Genomic DNA, 27,243 nt, shown 5'->3' with positions numbered 1-27,243 from the left:
GAGCGCGTCCCAGGCTGGTGAGCACAGCCGGGTCCGACACTCCCGGCCCGCGCTACTTGCATTGCCCATGAGGGGGCGCTCCCGAGCCCGCCCCGCAATCGCGTTCGCCCTCCGCCCGTGCGTGGGCACGCGCAGAAACCGCTAGGCTGCGTCGGTTTCCTTTCCCACGCGCGGACGCCGGCGTGGGTTGACGAAGCCGAGGAGCCCGCGCGTGCGCACAGCCGACACTGGGCGACCCGGGTGGGGCGGGGCAGAGCGGAGCGGGGCGGGAGCTTGAGGTGATTACCGAGCCGCAGCTGCAGCCCCGGCGGTGCGAGGAAACCGAAAGTGGGCGGTGGCTGCGGCTGTAGCCCTGGCGGAGACGGCGGCGGGAGCTAGGGCCGTAGGCGCGGGGACCGGCCGTGGGTCCCCGGAACGAGGTGAGCGCAAGTCCTGCCGCCGAGGGCGCGTAAGAGGCGGGGCGAAATGGGACCAGGTTTGGAGCCGGCGCGGCGCACCTGTGTCTCTGACGGGACCCCGTTCCCGGCCAGACCCGGACAGGCCTCCTGGCTGCAGCCGCAGGGATGCTGCGGTCCCGACCCCCGGAAACCGGGCAGGGCGCCGGGGGAGTTAGAGTTACAGAGCGAGTGTTTTAAATCTCTGATGGGAACCTCCCCCGGCCACTCGGGGCCGGGCGGGACATTCACCCGGGAATCGGACAGACACCCTGTCGCCTGGGAAACTCAGAGCTGCGGGGGTGTGGACACGGGGCGGGAGGGCTGACCAGGAAGTGGTTTCCGGCACCGGCGGGACCGGCCGCAGCTGGCGCCCGGGACCGGGGATGCCGGAGCCCCAGGCTGTGTGAACGCATTTTTCACCGGGAGCTTTAAGTTCCATGAAGGCACGGGCTTCTCTTTAATGGACGAGCCCGTGCAGGCCGTTCAAGATAATGTAGGACAACGACACCGTCCGTTCCATCAAACCGTGAGCACCGGCTGGGTACAGATCTCCAAGCCCGGAAGGAAACGCGCATCCTTGAATGAGTTGTCTCTTAACTTTCAGGATCCAACAGGGTTAAGTTTCTAGCCTCAACTTAATGGGAGAAGGATGGGAGCCCACACAACGGAAAAGTGCTGTAATCCACTTGAGGGGTGTATTACGTTTCCCTTGATAACCAAGGGTGTCTCTCTCAAATAATTACAATTATTTGAACAGGAGAGGAAAATACTTAAGTTAGAAAAAAGTCCTGACACCAAAGAATTCTGTTAACTGCCCTATAAAACAAAACAAACCATTGATCTAGGGCATCTTACTGCCATCCCCAACTGCACAAGTAGAAAAATGGCAGAAGAGTGTTCTGCCTAATGATAAGTAACGGCTTAATGACAAAAAGTGAAATTTAGACCCAAGTCCCCAGTTTATCCCCAGATGTCATGATGTGTAGGTGCTGCATACTGCAAAAGAGCCTGGGCTTTGCAGACCTGGCTTGGAATCTAGGCTTCTCCTCTTACTGTGATTTTGAATAGATTACATACTTTCCTTGAGCCTGGTTTTCTGTGTATCAAATGGAAATATTTAACTTAGTCTGCGTGGCTTTTGTGAGATAACTACTGTAAATCTTTTGGCTTAGAATACTAGTCAGAAAATGTTAATTCCCTTCCACCAAACTTCCCATAATTTACATAATTGGATTTCAACTTCCTGGAAGCAGGAACACATTTTTAATGTAATATACAGAGGCACATGATGGAGATTTTTGTAGTTTCACTCAGCTGACATTCATTGAGCATCCACTGCATGCAAAGCACTGTGCTGGGTGCAGGGAATTGCTCCTGGGGCCAGCTGGATTAGAACCCACTTCTGCTGTGCCCTGTATGCAGGGGTCTCCAAACTTTTTACACAGGGGGCCAGTTCACTGTCCCTCAGTCCATTGGAGGGCTGCCAAATACAGTGGTCCTCTCACCACCAATGAAAGAGGTGCCCCTTCCAGAAGTGCAGTGGGGGCTGGATAAATGGCCTCAGGGGGCCGCATTGCGGCCTGGGCCGTAGTTTGGGGACGCCTGCTGTGTAGGGTCCTTTGGTGGCACATGGTCTCTCTCTTTGCTAGTTAAAATAGTGACACTGTGAGGCAGCTGTTGGTGGTGCTTTCAGATTTCAGTCCCTGTAGATTGGAAATGAAATATAATCCCTGCTAATGCCCTTTTAAGTGTACTGGTTGAATGGGCTGAATGAACTATTGTATTTTGTATGAAGAGACTTAAACTCCTTGAAGGACCTCTCTTTAAATTCTCTGTGCAATATAATCTAGTTGGAGATTTAATTTGAATGTAAAAGGAAAACACTTTTTAATCCAACTCCAAGTGTGTAAAGCCAGAAGCCAGGGCTTCCATCACAGCAGCCTTGCCCATGCAGGTTCGCATTGGATTCGGACAGTCAGTAAAGAAACAACGGAGCCAAAAACTGGTGGGCAGTAGTCTTTAATTCTAGCTTGCACCTGGCGGGCAAGTAAAAACACACACTGGGCTCCAAAGCCCGCTCACATTCAGTGCTCACAAAGCTACTGATTTATCCGAGTTTCCTAGAATCAAGGTTTCTAGCTCACCAGACTTATTCCTCTGTTCCCCATCTCCTTCCTTCTCCAGCGTCAAACTGCGCAAACTGGCCTCTCACTCAATACTCCGCCATCTTGGCTACTTCTCCTGGCCACATGGCCTCTTTCTGCTCTCCACTTGGCTCTCTCCTCTAATAATAATTTCAGGAACCAAGAGAGTAAGCTCCCGTTCTGCCCCTATTTTATGGTGTAGAAATCCAGACCTTTAATCCAATATACAAAATAGGGAAGTCTCTAATACAAAGTCACTTTCTGAGGCATGATAGGATTGTACCATCCCACATTAAAAAGGGTGGGAAAGGCTTAATCCCAAAACCAAGCCCTAGGCTACAACGATTCTGCCTGCCCCCAACACACATTAATATCACCTGGGCAATGGCCTCCTCATGGGCAGCTCCATCCTTAACAAAGTGAGCATAATACATTTTATTTGCCCAACAATGTGCCTATTCTGTGTTTGATCAAGCGCTATTTTCAAGAACTGAGATTTGACATAGAGTGAGTACTTTTCTTCTGGGTGCTTTCCTGGTCAGCAAATAAATGCAGGAAGGACAGAAATGCCTTAGTGTGGGGAGCAAAATCTAATTTCATAGTTGTGTGAATTGATTTATCTTTCTTTATGTAAACTCGATTTTCTGTACCCTCTACTCCTTCTTTGTGCTTTTAAAGCTTTTTATTATTTCCCCAGTGGGCCAGTTTTTAAAAAAAGTTTTGTCTTTCAAACAAGCTATTGAAAAGTACTTCACTTTGTTATTTTTACCTGAAGATGTGTGTATTTGCCAATTAGAGCTTCTGATCAGCACAAGTTACCCAGTATGACCCCAAAGTGAACTCAGTATTTTAGCTGTGCAGCTTTGTCAGGAGGAAACAAACCTATGGTTGCCTTTAGATATTTGTACCCCATTTCAGAACTCAAAGGACTCCCAAGGAAAGTTGAGTCATGGGTCTTGTCCACTGTTGGGCAGATAAAATATATTATGCTCACTTTGTTAAAGATGACGCTGCCCATGTGGAGGCCGTTGCCCAGGTGATATTAATGTGTGTTGGGGGTGGGCTAAAGGCAGGCAGAATCCTTGTAGCCTGGGGCTTGGTTTTTGGATTAAGCCTTTCCCACCCTTTTTGATGTTGGGTGGTACAATCCCATCATGCCCCAGATAAGTGACTTTGTATTAGAGACTTCCCTATTTTGTATATTGGATTAAAGGTTTGGATTTCTACACTATAAAATAGGGGCAGAGCGGGAGCTTGCGCTCTTGGTTCCTGAGATTATCATTAGAGAGGAGAGCAGAGAAAGGCCACATGGAAGAGGCCAGGAGAGGCAGCCAAGATGGCGGAGTGTTGAGTGAGAAGCCAGTTTGTGCAGGGAGAAGGAAGTTGATGGGGAACAGAGGTGAATAAGTCTGGTGAGCTAGAAACCTTTGATTCTAGAAAACTCAGATAAGTCAGTAGCTTTGTGAGCACTGCACTGAATGTGAGTGGGTTTTGGAGCCCAGTGTGCGTTTTTACTTGCCCGCCGGGTGCAAGCTAGAATTAAAGATGACAGCCCATCAGTTTTTGGCTCCGTTGTTTCTTTCCCGACTGTCCGAATCCAATGCGAACCTGCGTGGGCCAGGCTGCTCTGTTGGCAGCCCTGGCTACTGGCTTTACATCCACCTTCCTTATCTTCCATATGGAAAAAGAGGCCTGAAGTGACTTGCTCACAGGGTCACATCTAATTAGTAGCATGTTGGGCAGATAAAATGTCTGGCCGTGGCTTCTGGCTTTACATAGCATAAATAGGATTAAGAGCCACACTTTTTTTTTTTTTTTTTAACAGACAGAGAGTCAGAGAGAGGCATAGACAGGGTCAGACAGACAGGAACGGAGAGAGAGGTGAGAAGCATCAATGATCAGTTTTTTGTTGCGACGCCTTAGTTGTTCATTAATTGCTTTCTCATGTGTGCCTTGACCATGGGCCTTCAGCAGACTGAGTAATGCCTTGCTCAAGCCAGCAACCTTGGGTCCAAGCTGGTGAGTGTTGCTCAAACCAGATGAGCCTGCGCTCAAACTGGTGACCTCGGGGTCTCGAACCTGGGTCCTCTGTATCCCAGTCCGATGCTCAGATCAGTGTGGTCAGGCTCAGATCCACACTCTTAAATAAACTAGTTTGTCCTCTCTAGTATATAGAGTTATGGAAAGCTCTTGCTTATACATAATTATAGTATGAAACTAGTAATGCATATATAACTTGGAGTTTGAAATTATAGTAATAAAAAAAACTGGTTGGTAGAGATACTATATGGAAGTATACCACCACCTCAGCCATTAATTACTTTTTTTAAAAAAATTGATAAATGAGTAATTCAAGTGGTAAAAAGTAGACTATAATTGGTGACAAAGATAACATGTTAAACTGTTGCAGGACGGGGAAGGGTCTTAGGCAAAAAGCCTTTCCTCTCTTAGGCTCAGTGTATGGTTTTGTAAAATGAGGGGTTTGGGATGATATCTAAGATCTTTTCAGTGCAGACATTCTGGAACTTCAGAGGCTGGTTTGTTACTAAAATGGTGTCTTCAAGGATAAAGGCATCCAGTTGCCAGAGGTTTATGTCCTGAGGAGATACTGCAAATTGAGTAGCTGACCAAGGAAGGTAAAAGAGATTACTTGATGATATCAGTGTACCCTAATAATTCTTCAGATTTATTTTGGGGGTTTAGTGCCACTCTACAACTCAAATTTATGACATGAAAAATACAATGAGGAAGATGAGCCAAATAGTACATTTGGGAATAGTTGAGAAAAGAGAACTCCTTAGAGAAGAGGAAGCATAGGTGAGAGCCGGACAACATGGCTAAGTAAGGTCTTTGGGCACCGGCAGTGAGGAAACTCAGGCGAAGGAAGCAGATAAAATCAAATGACTGAGCCAGGGAAGATCAGTCAGTGGTGAAGGCATGGAGCTAGAGGACACCAAAACCAGGTTCTTTAGAACAAGACTCTTTTCTTGGGACTATTTTTAGTTGTATTAAAGAGAAAAGTTGTGAATTTCCAAAATACAGTTTTGGATGTGAGAATTGTTTTAGGCTATTGAAATTGTTTAAACCTACTTTTCTAAAGGTTGTCATTACTTTCCCCTACTTCTTGCCCCACTCCTTGTACATACCAGCACTGTGGGGCACTCATGGTTACTTGTGTATCAAAGAGAAAAGAGAGGAATGAAAGGATAAAAAATTATCAGTTGTCACCATTGAATTTTTACAACAGTTGTCAGTTCTTTTGGATGCCACACCCTTCAGTCAGAATGTGGCAGGTCCCTGTTTGATGTCAGGCGAGTTGCTAGCATCCCCCAGTGTTGCTGTCAGCGTACTGGAGGCGGATTAAGGTCGGTTGAGGCCCCAGGTGCAGGAGAAAATATTGGGCCCCTTAAACTTGATGTCACTAGAAAAAAGTGTAAAGTTGGGGTTTTGCGGGGCCCTTCAGAAGCTGGGGCCCAGGGACATGCCGCTTTAATGGTGTGCCCGCTGTTAAATCTGCCTCTGAGCGTACCCTAAGCCAAACTTATTCTCAGAAGCCTACTCCACTCTACATTTGGAGCAGCTGCCCGAAAAGAAGCTCCAGGTTTGGGAGCCAGAAGACCTGGGTTTTTGTTATGGTTCTGGCCATAAAAATATGTGAGACCTGGAATGTTTACCCTGGGCCTCAGTTTCCTCAGCTGTAAACTGAAGAGTTTGGAGGAGATGGTGTGAAGGTGCCCACTAGAATTCCATGCAACTCTCAGCTGCGCTTGCTGACGTTGGGCCCCTATCCCTGCTGCTTTCCTCAGCCAGGCAGGCTTGGGGGACATTGTGCGGTTGAAGTCTGGCAGGGAATCTCTGCTGAGAGTCCATTTGCCAAAGCAGTAAGTGATTTTTTTGCCTACTGTGTAGGTTGAGAGATCTTAAAAGAGATCCAGTGGCTTTCTTACCAAGCTTTCCAGGTTGTAAGTATGTTAGTGAGGGAAGTAAGAAAACCTGAGACGATTCTGGTTTTTCAAATTTAATGGCATACTAAAAATTTTTCTAATACATCAATGCTCATGTCTTTGTGCTCTTAGCCATTTAAAACATATATTCATAGGTAGTTTCCCATCCACGCCATTAGAGAACTGTTTTTAAGTAACTACTGAATGCCAGATATTGTGGTGAGCACATATAACTACTTTTGACACTTCTCATTCAGAAAGAGAGGCAAAGAAAGGAGGAGGAAACAGAGTGAGGAGGAGGAAATGAAAGTCAAGTGCAATGTGTTGTGATTTGTTGTGACCAGTTTCTTCTTCCTCGACTGTGGCCTTTGCTTGCTGACCTTGGTCAGTTTTTTTTAAATCAAAAACTCTTGATTAATTTTTCAGACCCACCTCCACTTTACTGTTTAGGATTCTTACTCAGCCAAAATAGCTCCCTTAAGCCCCTTTGTTGTCTAGGGAAACACTTAAGTCTTTTAACCTGAGAACCTATGGTCTAAAACAGAGATGGCCAATTTTATTTCTCCCAGCCTGGCCTAACCTGTGGTTCACCAGGGCTTGCATAACATTCTCAAAATAAAAGTAATTTGAATTTTCTTAAACTTTAAATTGTATTTATCACAATACTTTTAGAGAACAGAAATAAAGGAGAAGAAATTTGAAAGATCAAATTGGCAACTTTAAGAGAAACTTCAAACTTAATTTTTGGGAAGATGCCTAAAGGTTTGCCATTGAGACACTAAGAGTTGAAAATCCTGTGATAAACTTCCTTTTTGTTTCTAATGAATAACGTCCAAGATGGTAAACTGATTTTTATAGTTAGAGGAAAGTATTCTTATATACTGTACCTTTTATAAAAGTTCTCGGTGTAATTGCCATCTTTAGGAAATCTCAAAATATGCCACGATAACCAAGAGGTTAACAAAACTTAAGAGCATTTTGAACCACTACAGATTAGAAAATAATAATGTGTTTGTTTACCAGGGGTCCCCAAACTTTTTACACAGGGGGCCAGTTCACTGTCCCTCAGACTGTTGGAGGGCCGCCACATACAGTGCTCCTCTCACTGACCACCAGTGAAAGAGGTGCCCCTTCCGAAAGTGCGGCGGGGGGGGGGGGGGCAGATAAATGGCCTCGGGGCCGCATGCAGCTCGTAGGCTGTAGTTTGGGGACACCTGGTTTAAGCTCTAGTTGTAAAGCTTTCTTTTTATTTTTTTATTTTTTTGTATTTTTCTGAAACTGGAAACGGGGAGGCAGTCAGACAGACTCCCACATGCGCCCGACCGGGATCCACCCGGCACACCCACCAGGGGCGATGCTCTGCCCATCTGGGGCGTTGCTCTGTTGCAACCAGAGCCATTCTAGCGCCTGAGGCAGAGGCCACAGAGCCATCCTCAGCGCCTTGGCCAACTTTCGCTCCAATGGAGCCTTGGCTGCGGGAGGGGAAGAGAGAGACAGAGAGGAAGGAGAGGGGGAGGGGTGGAGAAGCAGATGGGCGCTTCTCCTGTGTTGCCCTGGCTGGGAATCGAACCCGGGACTCCTGCACGCCAGGCTGACGCTCTACCACTGAGCCAACCGGCAGGGCAAAACTTTCTTTTTGTTCAGTGCCCAAAGTGATATTGCTAATGTAGGGATTGCAAGCCAGACTGGAAGAAATTGACAAGCATGAGATCAAGACATACATCTGAATAAGACATACAATCACACTTACCATTCCAAGTTTTACTATGCTGAGCTACTCCTCACCAGCTTTGAGATTCTCAGCCTTTACAGTCGAAGAAACTTTCCTTCTCTCCAAAAAGTTGTTTGCAAATAGAGAATTATAGTATTCCATGAAAATAGCATATTTTTTAAAAGGCAGGGGGTAGAGAGTGGAAGCAGAGGGATACTCAGTTCAGACTGCAGCTGTGTGGTCAAGCATTGCTTCCCAGCCTTCTCAAGTATAAGGTCCCTTTGTTGTTAGCTTTGTAAAAAACTTTGTGAAACCTCACACACTAGTGTCTATTGATTGATAAAATATATCACTACCCAAAGCTGTTGTGAATTCAGTATCACTTTGGGTTTGTGAATCCCAATGGTATCTGCCCATTATTTGAAAAACAGGAATACACATGAGACACCAGTATTCAAGCAATGCCTACTGCTCATCGGAATGTGTGACTCCTTGCAGCGACGCTGGGCCCTGACCTGAGCCTGCCCGGGAGAACTGTTGCAGGGTAGAAAGGCCCAGAAATAATCCTCCTGATAGTTCTCAATGACAGCTTCATGACGCAGTTGGCTGTCTTAGTTTATAACAATCATTAAAATTTGCAAACAATTCTTTAAATAAAGATTATTCCTTTAAAAGTTCACATGCATATATTTTAGTGAGCAGGAGAGAAAAGCAGTGGTGTTCGGTATATGGAGAATTTCTCATTTATTTTGTTTTTGTTTATTGAGCTCTTTTTGTGGGCTAGACACTAGAGATTCAGCAGTGACCAAAACTTGACAAATGCCTGCTTTCCTGGAGCTTACATTCAGGTTGGGGAGATAGGTGGTGAGGTCAAATAAAGACAAGTATTTGGTGATGGTGTAAGTGCTAAGGAGTGAGCTAAGGGAAGGGGAGTAGGGAGAGCTGATCAGCAGGCATAACAGCTCTGACTTTGAATTGGGCGGCCAGGGGAGGCCTTACTGAGAAGGTGACATTTGAGCAAATACCCGAAGGGGCAGCGGTGAACTGTGTGAAACCTTGGAGCAAGGACTTGCCACGCGGAGGGAACGGCAAGTACAAAAGCCCTAATGTGAATCTATCTAGGGCATGTACCAGGAGAAGGAAGGAGGCTGGCCTGGGTGGAGTGAAATGAGTGAAAAAAAGGGAAGGAGGAATTGAGGTCAGAGAAGTGGGGTGGGCACGGGTTGTGTATGGCCCTGTGAAAACTTTAGCCTTTGTCTGAATAAGTCAGGAAGCCCTTAGAGAGTTTTGAGCAGAGAAATGATGTGATAGGATGTATGATATATAAGGATCACTCTAGCTGTGTTACGGAGAACAGATTCTAGGAAGTGAAGTGGAAGTAGAGAAACCAGCTAGGAGGCAGGTGCCCCATGCCAGCCAGGACGCTGGCATAGAGTGGATTGAGGTGTTCACCGTGGATCTGGTGAGCAGTGGCAGAATTGTGGATGTCCACCAGTCTGTCTATATTCTTGTATCATGTGGTGGTTTTGGTGGGAAGTTGAGAACCACTAATACCAAACCCCTTCCTCTTACAGATAGAGAGACCAAGGCCCAGGAGAAGGGATTTGTCCCAGGAAAATAAGTGCCCTCTACATAGTGGTATTGAATTTAGGGTCACAAGCAAGAGGAGGCACAGGCACAACCTTGTACAAACCCTTAGTCCTCCCCCAAATGAAGTTAAATCAAGGAAGTAGTAAACTTATTTGGGTTTTAACTATGATGATAGGCACATTAGAGAGTGAAACTGGCATATGTGTGTATGGCATGAACCTGTCTCAGGTCAGGTTGAGAAGCATAATTTAGGAAAAAATATCCACCAGTTGCCCTTAAAGGAAGCTAGACAAACGCATGGTTACAGGAGATGGGAAAAGTGAAAAATATGGATCAGCACTTTTGTGCTACATATATTAGCACTGGTTTTTTATTTATTCAATTTTATTATCAGTTGTTCACTGTAAATCCATATGCTGTATGTACATGAAACATATCTGAGCGTTGGGGCAGAAGGATAGGATTATTAGAATACAGGCTAAAAGGCATCTCTTGGAAGAATCTAGGTCCCCAAAAAAAAGACACATTTAAAGAGGGTGGAATTAAGGAACCAAGCATCGGGCAAAGCTTCCCAGCTTTTACTATATACTCAGAGGCAGTCAGACAGCCTGTGTGTGTGTGTGTGGGGGGGGGAGTTGGGGCCTTCCCCTCTACACCCCAAATTATTAAGTGCCCCATTTGAGAGGTCCCTGCTGGCAGATGTTTCAGAGCAGAAATAAGAGAGGGGGGCATTTCTGAGAAAGTGATCTAGAATTGTCCTCCGGAGGGTGGAAGGAGTGGAAGGAGGCTTTCATGTAGGGCAGCCCATAGGACAAACCTCTAATTAGTTTCTAAGATAGGGTTAGGCCTGCCCTTTCAAACCAACATCATAAGCTGCCCCTCTTACATATCGTTGGATTTGATGGAGTAATATTTTGTTAGGAAATGTTTGCATTCATGTTCATGAGGGATACTGGTCTGTGCTTTTCTTGTAATGCCTGCCTGGTTTTGGTGTCAGCATAATGCTGGCCTCATAAAATCAGTTCAGGAATGGTGCCTTTCCCTCTATTTTCTGGAAGAAAGTGTGTAGAAGTGGTATTAATTCTTCCTTAAGAGTGAGGTATAATTTACCAATAAAGCCTTCTTGGCTTTAAGTTTTCCTTATACGAAGGTTTTCAACTATTGATACAAATTCAGTTTCTCTGATAGATACAGGGATATTAAGATTATCCATTTCTTCTTGGATAAGCTTTTAAATTTGTGTTTCAATTAATGTATCTAATTTATTGGCATAACTTGATCATAATATTCTCTTTTAAATGTCTATAGGATTGTTATGTCTTCCTGATAAACTGATGGCCCCCTTTTCAATCCCATTATTGGCAATTTATGTGTTCTTTTCCTTGATTAATCTGCCTGGAAGTTTATCGATTTTCTTGTTTTAAAAAAATGAGTTTTGTTTTCATTTTTTTCTCTACTTTTTTTTTCTATTTATTATAGATCTGTTTCATCACTTCAATATTTATTTTGCTCTCATGTTTATTATTTCCTTCCTCTACTTACATAATTTGCTCTTTTTTCTCAACAGTGTAGATTAGATCAGTGATTTAATAGTGATTTAATGATTTAGATCAGATACTCTGTTCTAGTATAACTGTATAATGCTGTAAATTTTTCTGTAAATACTGCTTTTACTACAACAAGTAAATTTTTATATATGGTGTCTTCATTTGTTTAAAAGTATGTTCTGACTTGGAGGAGCCTTCCTCTTTGATTCTTGGTTAATTTTTAAAGTGTATCATTAAATTTGCCTATATATATTGATGTTATTGATACCTAATTTAACTTTGTTCTGGTTGTAATATACCCTTTGTGTAATTTCAGGTATTCTAAATTGGTCAAGGATTGTTTTAAGTTTCAGGATATATTCCATCTTGATGAATGTACCATATGCTCTTGAATGTGTATTCTGTCATTGGAGTGGAGAATTCTGTAAATGTCAATTAGATTGGTTTGGTTGATAGAGTTGTTCAGCTCTTCCATATCCTTACTGATATTTTGTTTACTGACTCTACCAGTTACTGAGAAAGGAGTTGTGAAGTTTCCAACCATAACTATGAATCTGTCTATTCATTCTTTGAGCTTTATTGGTTTTGCTTCATGTGTTTTGAAGTTCCGGTGTTAGGTGCAGTCTCACTTAGGATGGTTATGTGTTTCTGATGAATTAACTCCTTAATTATTGTATAATGTCTCTCTTTATCCCTGGCAATATTTCGTGTTCTGATAGTATACTGATAATATAGTCATGTATTAGCATGGTATATATTTTTCTGTCTTTTTTTACTTTTAACCTTTAAAACCCTTTTTATTAACCTTTTTTGGTTAATGTATTTATATATAAATGGGTTTTTTATATAGCCACTCTGCCAATCTGTAACTTTTTATTGTCATATTTTGGCCATTTACACTTAATATAACTATTGGTATGGTTGGTTTTAAATCTACCCTTTTGCTAGCTGTTTTCTAATTGCCCTATCTATTCTTTGTTGTTGTTGTTATTTTTGCCTGCTTTTTTTATTGAATTTTTTACTGTTTTATCTTTACTACTGGTTTATTAGTTTTACCTCTTTAAAAAAATTTAGTGATGCCTGACCAGGTAGTGGCACAGTGGATAGAGCGTCAGACTAGGATGCGGAGGACCAGGTTTGAACCCCAAGGTCGCCAGCTTGAGCACAGGCTCACCAGCTTGAGCCCAAGGTCGCTGGCTTGAGCAAGGGCTCACTGGCTCACCTGGAGCCCTCTGGTCAAGGCACATATGAGAAAGCAATCAATGAACAACTAAACTGCTGCAACGAGGAATTGATGCTTCTTATCTCTCTCCCTTCCTGTCTGTCTGTCCCTTTCTGTCCCTCTCTCTGTCTCTGTCAAAAAAAAATAGTGGTTGCCATATTGTTCACAATTTACATCTTTATCACATTCCACTTTCAAATAATATTATACTACTTTATGTACAGCATAAGAACCTTCCAGTGGCATACTCTTAGCTCTCCTCTCTCACTCGCTGAGCTATTATTGTACACTTTACTTTCACATAATTATGCACCCCACGTGAGGCAACTTTTTGATGATGGACATGTCTGTATGTTGATTGTGGTGATGATGAGTGCATAAGTGTGTATATTTTTCAAAACTCAATAAATGTTACACATAAGATTGAATTTTATTTTATGTAAATTACACCTAAATGAAAGATTTTTCTATGTATAAATACGTATGTATATACATGTGTATGTGTCTGTCTATCTACCTACAGAGAGAATAAAAATATAGATCCAATATAGGGCTTTCCTAGATTGTGGTATTAATGAAATGTTGGTGTTGGTGGTGACAATTTGAAAAAAGTTAATGTCTAGTGAAAGGAAGTACAAGATGAATACTTAGGTTATTTGCCACTTAAAACTTGCTGTCATTCGAGTATTATTTATAATGAAAAGTACCCATGTTGAGCTGATATTTTGTCTCCTTTTTCAAAAGGACAAATGAGAAAATTGATAGAATTTTCTGCTGTCCAATATGGTATCTAATAGCTATATTTAATTTAAATTAAATTAAAATCCAGTTCCTTAGTCATGTTGGCCACATTTCAAGTGCTTATTAGTAGTTCATGTGGGTATTGGCTACCACATTGGACTGCACAGATATAAAGCATTTTTGTCATTACAGAAATTCTTTTGGATAGCACTGTTGAAGAAAAATATAACAAGTTATCCATGGCTTCCCTTTCTCCTTCATTTAATAAATGACTAATGTCATTTTCCAAATGTACCTTCATTCTGCTTACCATTAGTGTAAAGAAAATTTGAGTGGTTAATTTTGAAACATAACTATTACTGATCAATGAAAATTCTTAGCCAGGGTCCTCATGGAATTCCTAGGTACCAAAATTCAGTAGTCACCTTTTTCCCCTCTCACTTGACTTATCTGCTGCTGTGACACTTTTGAACATGCCTTCTCCTTGGTTCTTTCCACTTGTTTTTCTGACACTGTGATTCTACCTTTTTTCTACTTCCATTTCTTTGGTCCCTTTCACTCAGTCTTTTATAGGTCCTTTTTCCTCTGCCCATTCTTTAAATGACAGTTGTCTACAGAGGTCAATCCTTTACTTTGTTTTTGGCTCCCTAGTCACCAAATACCATGTGGTATTGCTGAAGGCCAGCAATCTATAATGAGGTCAGGCCTCTAACTAAAGTTCCTGGTAAGTATATCTCTGTGGCTGCCCTGTGAGCATCCCCAGTACCTCTGTCCAAAATTAAGTCCCTTTCTTCCTTTATTGCAAACCCATCTCAGTGTGGGTCATTACTATCCAAATGCTTCTGCAATAAGAACCTCCTTCATCATCTAAACCAGTTGATCAATTCTAGTTGATTTCACTTCCTAATTACCTCTCTAGTTGATTTTTTTGTTTATTCCCAAGGCCCTGTTCCTAGGTCCTTTAACATTTCTAAGTATTCTTAGAAGTCATTATTAGTTTTTCTCCTTCTAATCTCTCTTCCCTGCTACTGAATAATGCCATTCCTAAAATCTCCACCCCCATTTAAAATCCCTTCAAAGTACTGCATTACTTTTGGCAAAAATGCAAATTTATTAGTGGAATGTGATAATCTCTTCTGGTTTGCCTCTTCCGTCCTCTCCCATCCCTATCTTTCAGTCCTTAGCTTGGAATCTTTGTTCAGCCATGTCCAGCCACTTAACTGCCTGGAATTTTCAGAACCAACTACGTGCTTCTCTCTTACCACTGTGTCTTTTGCACTTCCTGTTCCCTTTACCTGCGTCTGTTACCTCTTCCAATCTACACCCCCCCACACACACACACACCCTTTTCCTCCTTGCCTGGCTGATTTCCTCTCGTTCTTTAGGTTTCCATTTGGGGTTCCCCTCATCTGGAAACATTCCCTGATATCTTCCGTCTGCAGGCTAGTCTTCATGCCTTTCTGACTTCCCCTGTGGTCTCATAATATTCTGTGCTTTTCTCTACCCTAGCAGTTACTGCTCTGCATTGTGATAGGACAGAAACTATCCAGTAACCGTTGATGGAATACTCTAACAAGTGTGAGCTCTGGGAATCTACCTGAATTCACAGGCTAATGATCATCTCACAGTAATCTTCTATTGTGCTCTTGTAGGTGAAGATGCTGGAAGCAGATCTGGTTTCAAAAATGCTGCGAGCTGTCCTGCAGTCTCATAAGAACGGAGTAGCATTGCCTCGGCTGCAGGGAGAGTACAGATCCTTGACCGGAGACTGGATCCCCTTCAAGCAGTTAGGTTACCCTACACTGGAAGCCTATCTGAGAAGCGTGCCAACAGTTGTCAGGATCGAGACCAGTAGGTCTGGTGAGGTAAGGAGGTACTTGTGCGCGTCAGAAAAGTCAGACCAATCCTTCATTGCCTGCCCGGCACTTTCAGTCTCCTGCCTGTGACAGAAGTCTGAGTGCTTTGGGATTGGTAGTGACAGAGACCAGCATCCACACACAGCCACCCAGATTCTGGCTACTTCGGTTAACCCCTCAGATTCTTTACGTGTAAAAATAAGATGTTAACCACATTAAATAAGAAGTTTTAAAATTAAAATTTACCCAGTTTCAACATCCAAACATTAACTGTACTGGAGACCCTAACTGTCTAAATATCACCCCCTCCACTACTACCTTGCTGCAACTGTTTCCCCAGGTGACGAACCCTTTTAGCAGTGCAAATGCTCATGTACGTCCTCGTGCTTCCTGACCATCCAGAGTAAGATCGTACAAAATTTTTATTTTAAAAATGTGTAAGGCAACATTAAAAAAAGGCAAATGTATGTTCTTCTTGTTTCCATAAATTGGTTATCAAACAAACATGATTTTAAGTTAATAAAACTGGAACTGGAACTAATTTCATTTTTTGAAAAAAAAAAACTCACTCCCGGGGTCAGCAAGCATGAAAAAAATTCACTACTCAAAGTGCTAATGACCTCCTGTTACCAAACTAACAAACCCGTTTAAATTCTCATCGCTAGACCTTACTCATATCTATTCCTGCTGTCTCTACTCGGTCATTTAGCATTGGATTGTTAAAGGGCCCTCCCTACTGCTCTCCCTGTCTTTAGTCTTGTCTCTCTCTAGTCTTGTCTTGCCTTCACGCCAGTATGATCGTGTTGTTCTATAAGTTCAAATGCTTTAGTTTCTCTAGAATAATATTATATATTCATATTTATATTCTCTGGAGGAATATTTTTGTATAACATGGGGACCTTGTTGTTAGCAAGTAAAATTTTTATTGTCCTTACCCTGCGACCCAGGAGGTGCACTTCTTGGTATCTGCCCAAGGTACAGTATGAAAGATATGGATTAAAACCGTCACCCGGAAGATAAGCAAGAACACCCACCCCCAAAACAGTATATTTTTCTGGGTATATTTACATATATAGAACAAGTATGAAGTATTTCTCACCAAAATTTATAGTAGTTTCTCTTCTGCTTGCAGTGACTAGGGGAGGCAGTGAGTGGAGGAGGGAACAGGGGCCCAGAATCAGGAGAATGGTCTAAAAGGGGAGCTTCGCCTAAGCTGTAATAATTTTTATAAGAGCAAGTATAAGTTAGTTAAATATTATATTAATAATAAAGCTTTCTTCAGCATCCCGGAGTCTCCCAGAGAGATTTAAGCCGTCCTTTTGGTCCACTGGGCACCTGGTGATACATCCAACGTACTACTTGACAGTGTTTTCTAGCCAGTCCCTTTGTTTCTCTCTTTTTCCTTCATACGTTTCTTGAAGATGAGATACTGGTTTTCATCCCGAATAGTTAGTTGGTGCTTAATAAATGTGTTGAATGTCTGAATGATAAAATGATAAAATATCTGAATGAATTAATAAATTAATAATACTTCATATAGTTACTAAACTAGAATTTACTCTTTATTTTCTTATTTTGGACATTTTTAATGTTTACAGATTTTTACTACTAATAGCCCCTATTGCACATATTTGAGTATGTAACTTTTTCTTCTTTTGAATTTTTGTAATATATTTTCTGGAATAGAAATACTGAGCCAAAGAATAGAAACATGTTTTGGCTTGTTTTTGCTTTCCTGCTCCTCATTTCAACTTAGAATCAAAGACTTACAGGCTAGATGGGGCTTTAGAGATCATCTAGTCCTAATAGTCTACATACGTTTTTCAGATATTTTTCAAATATTGTATGTGTCACACCAGTTTTTTAAAAGATGGAAAGCTAAGTTGTTGTGCTTTAAGCAGGAGCAGAGGGTCCCAGCCTCTACTTGCCCTGCCTGACCTTTGCACCCTTGCCACTGTGAGGCTCTGAGGCACCTCCGTGGAACCCTATGGTTCCATTGAACAGTTGGAAAACGCCAGATGTAAACCCTGTTTTATAGCTGTAAATACTGAGATTAAGGAGGTAAATTGATTCGTCCTAAATCGCCCAACTAATCTATACAGTGGCAAGACTAGAGTTAGTGGTCTTTGGAAGGTAATGCAACATAGCAGTTATGAGGACTTACTTTGGATTCAAAGACATAGCCTAGCTGTGTGACTTGGGAGGTTGCTAACTTTCTTGAGCCTCTATTTTCCCATTGTATAAAACAGAATAAAACTTATCTCACAGATTATATGAGATAATATGTGTAGCTTACAGGTCTGTTTTGGTTTATTTGTTAATTCCATAGTACCTAGTGCCCTATAGTTACTTAATAAATACCTGTTTAAGGAATAAATGAAATTTTTAATTTAAGCAAAGAATATAATTCCATGTGCTAGACTGTACTTGATTTCTCTGTAGAGAGTATCATTTTGCTCTAACGTCAGAGAGAGAGGCACAAATATTTTCATACAGCTTGATTTGGGACATGTAAACTCATTAAAATCCACTTTTAAAAATTGGCCTCTGTATTCGGTGGGACACTTGAATCTATGTAAGCACAATAAATTTAAATCAATAAAAAAAAAATTGGCTTCTAAGCACCGGTGTACCTGAGAAATGTCTCTCCTCTCACTTTGCCTTACCTGGGCAGATCACCTGTTACGCTGTGGCCTGCACAGAAACTGCGAGAATCGCTCAGCTTGTGGCTCGTCAGAGAAGTTCAAAAAGGAAAACTGGACGGCAGGTTAACTGTCAGATGAGAGTCAAGAAAACCCTGCCATTTTTCCTAGAAGGTAAGATCTTTTGACATGCTAAAACATTTTAAGCCTATCTGTGAATACACTGACATATGGAATTATGTGGAATTATGGAAATATTGCTTGTATGCATGATAAACACTTGTATTTGTTAACATTCATATGTCAACAGTGAAATCCTGAAGCTAGTATTTACATTTGAAATTAAATGAATATGGTGAGCATGACTTACTAAATGCAGTCCTTACTCAATATGAAATATCTCAGAGTAGATTTTAATTTTTTAATCTTTTTAAATTATCTTTTTAATTTAAAATATTTTAATTATCTTTTAGGTTATTTGAGGGAAAACCTCATCCAGAGTGTTAGATGAACCAAGAACCTATAATTGTAGGTCTTATTTAGCAAATATTGTCTTTTAATATAAATCCTCTATTTAAAAAACAAAACAAATGTGAATTATACAATACACAAAGGTGTTATATAGGTACCTCAGCCTGTGTTTACTAAACACTCGTCTCAGGGAGCTTACAATCGGTTCTAAAACCAAACTCTCAAGAAATAGTGCAGTGATAATAGAAAAGAGTAAATGCCTATACTACCCAGCCATAAGAAATGATGACCTATTGCTTTTACGACAATATGAATAAACCTTGAGAACATTATACATACCGAGTGAAATAAGTAAATCAGAAAAACATAAGAACTATATGATTTCACACATAGATGGGATATAGAACTGAGACTCATGGACATAGATAAAAGTGAAGTGGCTACCAGGGGGAAGAGGATGGGGAAGGGAAGTAAAGAGGGGCAAATATATGGTGATGGAAAATGATCTGACTTTGGTGATGGTCACACAAAGCAATCCACAGTTAAAATGCTATAGAGATGTTTACTTGAAACCTGTGTACTCTTATTGATTAATGTCACCTCATTAAATATAATTTTCATTTAAAAAATGCCTAAATGCCACAGCAAGCATTTCAGGTGAGTGAAAATGGCAATGGAGGGCTTTATGATGCAGAGGAGACTTGAACCTTGAGTGGAAGAGCTTAAATTGATGGAGAAGAGATGGGAGGACTGAGACAGGGTGGAGTGTGCTGCATTGTAATAATGTGAGGTGGCCGCCGCTGGTATGTTAGTTGGTAAGTAGAGGTAAGGTAACTGGCTAGTCTCACCAATCTACTCTTCCCCTACTGACCAACACTCACATAGCAACTTTCTCATGTCCTTACACACTGCTCTGAGAGTAGAGACCCATAGAAAACATCTGGACAGGGAAGTGACATAATGAAACTAGGGCTTGGGAAGCTAATTGGTTCCATTCTGTATGTCTGACTTTATAGGAAAACCAAAAGCAACTCTCAGACAACCAGGATTTTCTTCAGATTTGTCTGTCAGCAAAAAGCCTAATTTAGCACTGTCAAGAGACAGAGGAAACTCTCTTGGAGTTAAGTCTGATGCTGAAATACCGCCTTATGCATTACATACAAATGTTGGAAGCGAAGTATTCAAAGATGTTCCAGTGCAGAGGCATGTGATCAACAACAGGTATTTGCACTTTGCCTGGCTAAAAAGAGATGTGTAGTGAACCCAGGGTAATAAGAGTTAAAAAATGTATGTTCAGGGTAAGAAAAAAATGCTTTCTGTTTTATCTACTGTAAGTTCAACTGTAGTAGAGAAATGCAGCGTTACTAGTAAGTCTGCTTTTCCGGGCTGCATGATTGTTACTCTCTGAACAGCTCCATTTCATATTTTCTCCACATTTTTGGTTGCCTTTCCTTGTGAAGTTCATTTTAAGAACTCTCCCAAGTTGTTCTAAGGTGCTATTTCAGCATAATTTACAACTTTTTTGAAAACCTTTCTTATAATTAATTTTGTAAGTTTTAAATAAAATCTGATTGATTTGCACACTCTACTGTGCTCCAGTGCTCGATCCATAATAATACAGTAAGGTAATACACCTGTGCGTCAGAACACTGCGCTGGCGATAATCACACAGCCTTGAAGTCTTAGTTTGGTTGCTGCTGTTCACAAGCCAGGGGAAATTAGTGAAATGATTGTATCTTTTGGGGCTGTGGTGTCCTCATTTGGCCAATAAAATGTTAACAAGGTGATCTCAAATTTCTTTTCTGGCTTTAAATTTTATGGTTGTATGAAGTCACTCAGGTAAGCAAACTACAACCCATAGGCCAAATCTAGCCCATTGCCTGTTTTCTGTAAAGAAAGTGTTATAGGAACACAGCTACATTCCGTTGTTTCTACAGCATCTGTGGTAGCTTTTGCATAGCGGCAGAGTTGAGGAGTGGTGCAGAGGGAGTATGGCCTGGGAAGTCTGGAGTATGGACTAAAGGACCTTCACACAAAAAGTTGGCCTACTCCTGATACAGACGCGTCAGTATGACTTTGTCCCGTCGGTTTGTGCCTTTACAAAACAAATTTTGTTGTATCAAATTTCTTTAATTTAGTGTTAAAAATTCCATTTTGTGTAAGTTCCTCCCACACACATAGTTCTCCCCCACATACAGGTACCCTTCCACCTCAGTAATAGAATATTTAGAAATAATTTTTTAAAGTTAGGTAAAAGGGTCTTAATTTTTTTGTATTTTGGTTTTTTTATAAAGTAACCCTTAAATATTTGCCATAATGGTGTCTATTTATAAAGTAACCCTTAAATATTTGCCATAATGATGATTTTGGTTATTATAATTTTGGTAAGGTCTAGAAAGTAAATACATAATTAAAAGTTGGATCTTGATCCAGAGCATTGGTTGGGTTCAGTGTATGACTGAGGTATGATTGTCACCTCTAGTTGCATGCCTAAGTTTCAAATTTCAAAGTCCTATTTTTTAATTGGATCTATAAAATGATAGCAAAATCAAGTCCTGGATTGTGGGGTCACGGGAGCATTCTCGACCCCATGATCGGTGTTTCCCACCCCTCACTTGGTGTCACTGAGCAATCCAGTAAGTGTCTTCCGTCCCTGCAGGTAGCACCAGCAGTGATTGAGTGTGGGTAGGGTGTGTGTGTGTGTGGGGGGGTGCTGCCATCAGCCTAAATAGTGGGCCCAAGTTGGTGCTCTCTGACTTGCAGCCCAGTGTGCTTTACCACTCCCACCTAGACGCACCAGGCCAAGGGCATTCGGCTCCCATGGGCAGCATCTGCAGAAACCAGGCAGGAGCCCCAGCAGCAACAGATGAATGTACCACACCAGAATAGTATCATAAGGGCCCTTAAACTAAGTTATCAATGGAACTGCGTCCTGTAAAAGTGGGTCAGGGGCTATGTGCTAAACCCAAACAGAGTAACTACCTGCTAAAATAAGACATTTAAATATGATCAACAGTCTCCTAACATATGTCCTAAAGTCCAGGATACCAAAAAAAAAAAAAAAATCATTGCACCAAGAAGCAGGAAGCCCTGGCTGGTTGGCTCAGCGGTAGAGCGTTGGCCTGGCGTGCGGGGGACCCGGGTTTGATTCCTGGCCAGGGCACATGGGAGAGGCGCCCATTTGCTTCTCCACCCCCACCCCCTCCTTCCTCTCTGTCTCTCTCTTCCCCTCCCGCAGCCACGGCTCCATTGGAGCAAGGATGGCCTGGGCGCTGGGGATGGCTCCTTGGCCTCTGCCCCAGGCGCTAGAGTGGCTCTGGTTGCGGCAGAGCGATGCCCCGGAGGGGCAGAGCATCACCCCTGGTGGGCGTGCTGGGTGGATCCCGGTCGGACGCATGCGGGAGTCTGTCTGTCTCTCCCCATTTCCAGCTTCAGAAAAAAAAAAAAAAAAAAAAAAAGAAGCAGGAAAATGACAGCTTGAGTGAGAATAGATAATCAACAGGCACACACAGCAAAATGAATCAAATGTTAGAATTATCTGACAAGGATTTTAAGGCAGCTGTCATAAAAGTATTTCCACGAGCAAGGGCAAGGATTTTCAAAAAAAAATGAAAATAAAAGAAAATTCACCAAAGAAATAGAACATAGAGAAAAAGAACCAAATGTAAAGCACAGTATGGAAAAATGCAACACCAAAATAAAAAATGCTCTGGATAAGCTCAGTAGCAGGATGAATGTGACAGAGGAAAGAATCAGTAAACTTGAAGATAGAACAATAGTTTATCTTGAATGAGTATTTGAAGGCATAATGGCTGAAAATATCTCAGATTTGGCTAAGGACATCTCATAATTAAATTTCTGAAAACTAAAGACAAAGAAAACATCTTGAAAACAGCCAGAGAGAAATAGCACATCTCCTATAGGGGAATACCAGTTTTAATGACAGTGGATTTCTCATCCACAACCATGGAGGAAGAAAGTGACATGATTTTCTAGTACTGAAAGGAAATAAAAGAACTGTCAGCCACAAAGTTTATATCATTTTATTCCTACAACATTCACTCTTCCTTGTATGTACCAAGCACTGGGAACACAGGTAATTAAGACACTTGGAGTCTCTAGTGAGGAAGACAGACATGAATACAAATTATTTCTGTCTCTACATGTGGTTTGTTTATTTGTGCTATTTGGAAGAATCTTGCTCTATATACAATATAAAAGACTATACTTTCAGGGATCATTTCTATAGTTTGTATATACAATATAATTCATATAAAAATTATTTTTGTGGAAGTATGAGGTGGGAAATCTGTTTATTTTTTCTAAGTAATTTGAGCAATCCCCGCTCTTGTTTGAAATGCCACCTTTGTCATGTGCTAACATATAATGTAAATTGAGTGTTTCATAGCTCTCTACAACTTTCATGTATCTGTCCAACTATTTTAAATGTAACATTATAATACATTTTAATATATAGTGATGCAAATCCTTCATGTTTTTGGTTATATTCCAAAATAGTCTTTGTGTTCAACTGCTTATTTTTTGCAAGATTTTTGTTGTTTTTAATTTTGTTTTGTTTTGTTTTTGTTTTTTTTTAGTTTATTATTTCATGCATTTAATACTTAAATAGTTCCTTAAAGGTGATTAATTGGAAATCTGACCTCCAAGTTCTTTTATAGTCCTAGTTTAAATTTAGTTTTTAATACATCTTCTCTGGGTGTCTATGAAACATGAAAGCTCAAATGAGGTATATTTTTATTTCAGCTCATTTTGAAATATTTTAATGACTAGTTTTACTGTTCAGTGCCACAGATACTTTTTTTTCTTTTATTTATTTATTTTTTAATTTTTTTTACAGGGACAGAGAGAGAGGCAGAGAGAGGGATAGTCAGGGACAGACAGACAGGAACGGAGAGAGATGAGAAGCATCAATCATCAGTTTTTCATTGTGAGACCTTAGTTGTTCATTGCTTTCTCATATGTGCCTTGACCGTGGGCCTTCAGCAGACCGAGTAACCCCTTGCTCGAGCCAGTGACCTTGGGTCGAACCTGGTGAGCTTTTGCTCAAACCAGATGAGCCCGCACTCAAGCTGGCGACCTCAGGGTCTCGAAGCCACAGAGACTTTAATGAAAAGTGTAGTGTTTAAAACTTGGTATAGACTTCACTATTTAAATTTTAATTTATTATTTTTTTTATACCTTAGGTTTATCCCAAAAGCATCCCTTCTACCACCTTTTCAGATGCATCTCTCAAGACCCTCTATTAAGGAAATGAGTGGTATGTTTCCTAAACATTAATTTCATGATACATTTTGGATTCTGGAGCCTCAGAGCCCCAGGAAAACTCTAGGGGTGGCTTGTGATATTTGCTCTCACCTTCTCCTGCTTGGAATATATCTCTCCTGCTCTTTAGTAATTTCTTTGAGTTGTGAATTAAAGTGATGTAAAGAGAAGATAGACCTTCCTCACACCAGACCTATTCTGTTTCAATTCCATGTGTCACCTGTAGAGGTATTGTGTCCCTTGTCACCCTCTCACCCATTAAGGGTAAGATTTAAAGTACATCAATATGGACCTAAACTCATACAATCAGATACTCTGTCATTTAAAAGCTGGGACCCGCCTGACCAGGCGGTGGCGCAGTGGATAGAGTGTTGGACTGGGATGCAGAGGACCCAGGTTCAAGACCCCGAGGTCTCCAGCTTGAGCTCAGGCTCATCTGGTTTGAGCAAAAAGCCCACTAGCTTGAACCCAAGGTCGCTGGCTCCAGCAAGGGGTTACTCAGTCTGCTGAAGGCCCACGGTCAAGGCACATATGAGAGAGCAATCAATGAACAACTAAGGTATTGCAACGTGCAATGAAAAACTAATGATTGATGCTTCTCATCTCTCTCCGTTCCTGTCTGTCTGTCCCTCTCTCTGACTCACTCTCTGTCTCTGTAAAAAATAAATAAATAAAATTAAAAAAATAAAATAAAATAAAAGCTGGGACCCTAAACGGTGTGCAGGGACTACTAAGCATTTAAATAGGAATGTAAATCATTCCTTGGGTTATAAAATTCAAAAGGGGCTATTAAGAAAAGAATTGGAGACAAAATATAAAGTCAAAGACTCTAAAGATTAGAAATGTACCTACTTGTCATCTGTCATCTTGTCTCCTCCACTGACCGAACCATGGAGTCTAAATCCCCTGCTAATAAGCTCTACCTGAGGGCCATGATGTTTTCAGAATTAGTACTTATGTTGCATGAAATTCAAATATGATTTTAAAGGACTTGCTGCTTTAAGTGTGATTCTTACTGAATTGATATAACTTTTTCCATAAGAACACATCTCCAGTATTTCTTATAGAAATTAATTAAACTATGATTTTTGTTTATGTCAATTACTTTTATAAACGCGTTTTCCGAAACATGGGCTACTCATTAAACTTGTATACCTGTTAGAGGTTGTAAATCCTTTTAAATCAGAACAAACGTTTCTGCGGAACCAAAGGGACTTACTCAAGAGGACTGCAGTTCACCTGGCAGCTGATACACGTCTTTTGTTTTCTTAACAGACCTTTTGGAGTTTATAACCCGAGGAATCATTTATATTCATATATTTAGATGCTTAGTGGTCATTGCACACAATTTAGGCCCCAGCTTTGAAATGGTGGAGTATCTGAAACTATTTTTTGAGTTTAAGTTTCATATTTATGTATTTTATATCTTACCCTCTAACGAGTGAGAGGGGATAAGAGACACGAGTAGCTTGTGTGCACACTTACACACAGCCTCTTATACCTGCCCACTGCAGGTAGGATTTAGGAAGTAGACTACTTCCTTGACTTGTAACAAAAGGTGCAGCAGCGTAGGTGACTACCTAGGCCCCAGGAGCGGGTGCATTTGCAGAGACTCCAACTCTGCCTCGGCTGCCCACAGTCTCTCTGTAAGTGGGTCTGGCCAGTTCTGAGAAACTCATCTTTTTTCTGGTATTTTTATATCATGATTTGAGAAGAACTTAAATAAATTAGCTCTGCCTCCAGTAGGAGTTTTAGATGGGCATCCTGGGCCCTTTGGTTCACCGAGCCAAACAGTCTCAGCAAGGTGAGGTCTCGCACCCGTGCTGGCTAAAGCAGTCCACGTCCGGCTGTCCTCAAGGAGCAGCTCGCCTTTCACTTTCCGGCCTCCTCAGAGGCCAGTGTCCCCAAACTGGTCTGTGTGTCTATAAAGGGCTGTTTAAAATAAAGTTAAAATTGTTGAGTGCCCGCAGAAATCCTGTATGATTAAAAACATGAACATATTTTGCTTGTAGTTGGTAATTTTTAAAATACTCTAATCTGTATTTCAGTGAAATTTAGAAGATATTTGGAATGCATTTCATAGTTCTTAAACTACCAAGACTGTCAGCTGTCGTGAACACTCCAATTTTTTCATTGTCTTAGGATGTTAAGTCAGGCACTCTGAATTTTAAATAAAAAATGAATAAGAATGCTAGTCAACACTTTGTCAGTATTCACTTAGAAGGATAAATGATATAAATTGGGAAAGTAAAAAATCATTAGTTGTTATCTGTGGGTTCAAACCTTTTATTAATATTTATAAACTAAGGCTAGGATGATGATTATAAATGGATCATTTTTTGAACTGTGTGTTGTTAAATTTTTTTTTTCATTAATAAAGGGGAAAATTGATCACATGGTAAACCTGGACAATTTATTACTTTTTATAAAATGTTCTTTGATCCTTCTATTAAGTCATTGTCCCTCATGCCTTGTGGAATATAGCTTTAAATTCAGCATTGCATATAACCATTATTGTCTAAAATTTATCCTTTCTTAGTTGCAGTTAGAAAATTAAATAGAATTTCATTATTCTTTATGAAGCAAAATTATTCTGTTGTTTAAATTAAATGAAGTACCCTTGCAAAATAAAGGGGCCAGGTTCTCTCTGTGGGGCCTGTTGACCCTGCTGGTTACTTCCGGGTTAAAACTTGAAATGCAGTTGTCATGGTCCTGCTTTGCCTAATGCTGCTCCCCTGTAAGTCCCTTGACCTCCACAAGCCTGAAGTTTAACAAAGCCTAAAGACACAATTATTAGGTGATGGGGATAATCTAAATTAAGCATTTTGGTTAATTATATCATTTTTTTAATTTAAAGATAACTTAATTCAGACTGTTGAAAAACCAAATGTCACGCCTCCTGCCTCTTACACTTATAAAATGGATGAGGTTCAAAACCGCATAAAGGAAATGCTAAACAAGTATAACAATGGCATTTGGATGTCTAAGATTCCACATTTTTACAAAGAGTTATATAAAGAAGAACTTAATCAAGGAATTTTACAACAGTTTGAACACTGGCCACATGTCTGCACGGTATGTTTCTCCTTATTCTCCCTCCTGATGCCACCTCTACTTTCCGAGTCGGGTTATTAGTCATAGCACCTTGTATCCAGAAGCACTTTACATAATGTTGCTTCATTAATCTTTATCTCTGAGGTTAACACATATCTGTTCTTATTTATAGAACAAGCATGTTAAGGGTCAAGGACTGTGTCTGTTATAATTGCTGTTTTTATATATTTTGTTTTAAATTATTTTTTATGTATTTAATATATGATAATAGGTACACCATTTTGTATTGCGTTGCTACCAATAGATACTGATAACTTGGCCATTTTAATAATGAACTTACTGGTAATAAAGCTTTTTTTATTAGCCTTAAATTGTATATGCTTGTTTCTAAGCATTTTTAAAGATATTCAGCTGAACAAATTTTAGTTATTTTGTTATATATATCATATTACTAATATAACCAATATAACTATTAGTATATATAATAATTAATATATAATATATAACTATATTAATATAGCTAATATATACCTAAATATATATTTATTTTAATTATTTATAAAATATTTTAATTTTAATTTTTTTATAAATAAATTTTTAT

The 27,243-nt window shown here is 40.6% G+C and overlaps 1 protein-coding gene across 1 annotated transcript in view; it reads left to right on the top strand.

Annotated features, from left to right (window-relative positions):
• The first annotated feature begins 255 nt into the window (after window positions 1-255).
• Window positions 256-27,243, top strand: part of TDRD7 (tudor domain containing 7) — an 81,345-nt gene continuing 54,357 nt past the window's right edge. Inside the window, exons 1-6 of the mRNA XM_066256695.1 lie at window positions 256-419; window positions 14,989-15,201; window positions 17,867-18,008; window positions 19,322-19,526; window positions 23,510-23,583; window positions 26,446-26,663. Coding sequence (XP_066112792.1) covers window positions 14,995-15,201; window positions 17,867-18,008; window positions 19,322-19,526; window positions 23,510-23,583; window positions 26,446-26,663 — 846 coding nt within the window. The 5' untranslated portion in view covers window positions 256-419; window positions 14,989-14,994. The remainder of the gene's footprint in view (window positions 420-14,988; window positions 15,202-17,866; window positions 18,009-19,321; window positions 19,527-23,509; window positions 23,584-26,445; window positions 26,664-27,243) is intronic.

The sequence above is a fragment of the Saccopteryx bilineata genome, chromosome 2 (genome assembly GCF_036850765.1).
Source record: "Saccopteryx bilineata isolate mSacBil1 chromosome 2, mSacBil1_pri_phased_curated, whole genome shotgun sequence".
In the NCBI taxonomy this organism is placed as follows: Eukaryota; Metazoa; Chordata; class Mammalia; order Chiroptera; family Emballonuridae; genus Saccopteryx; species Saccopteryx bilineata.
Note: the sequence above shows the minus strand (reverse complement) of the source record. Positions and strands in the feature narration are given on the sequence as shown.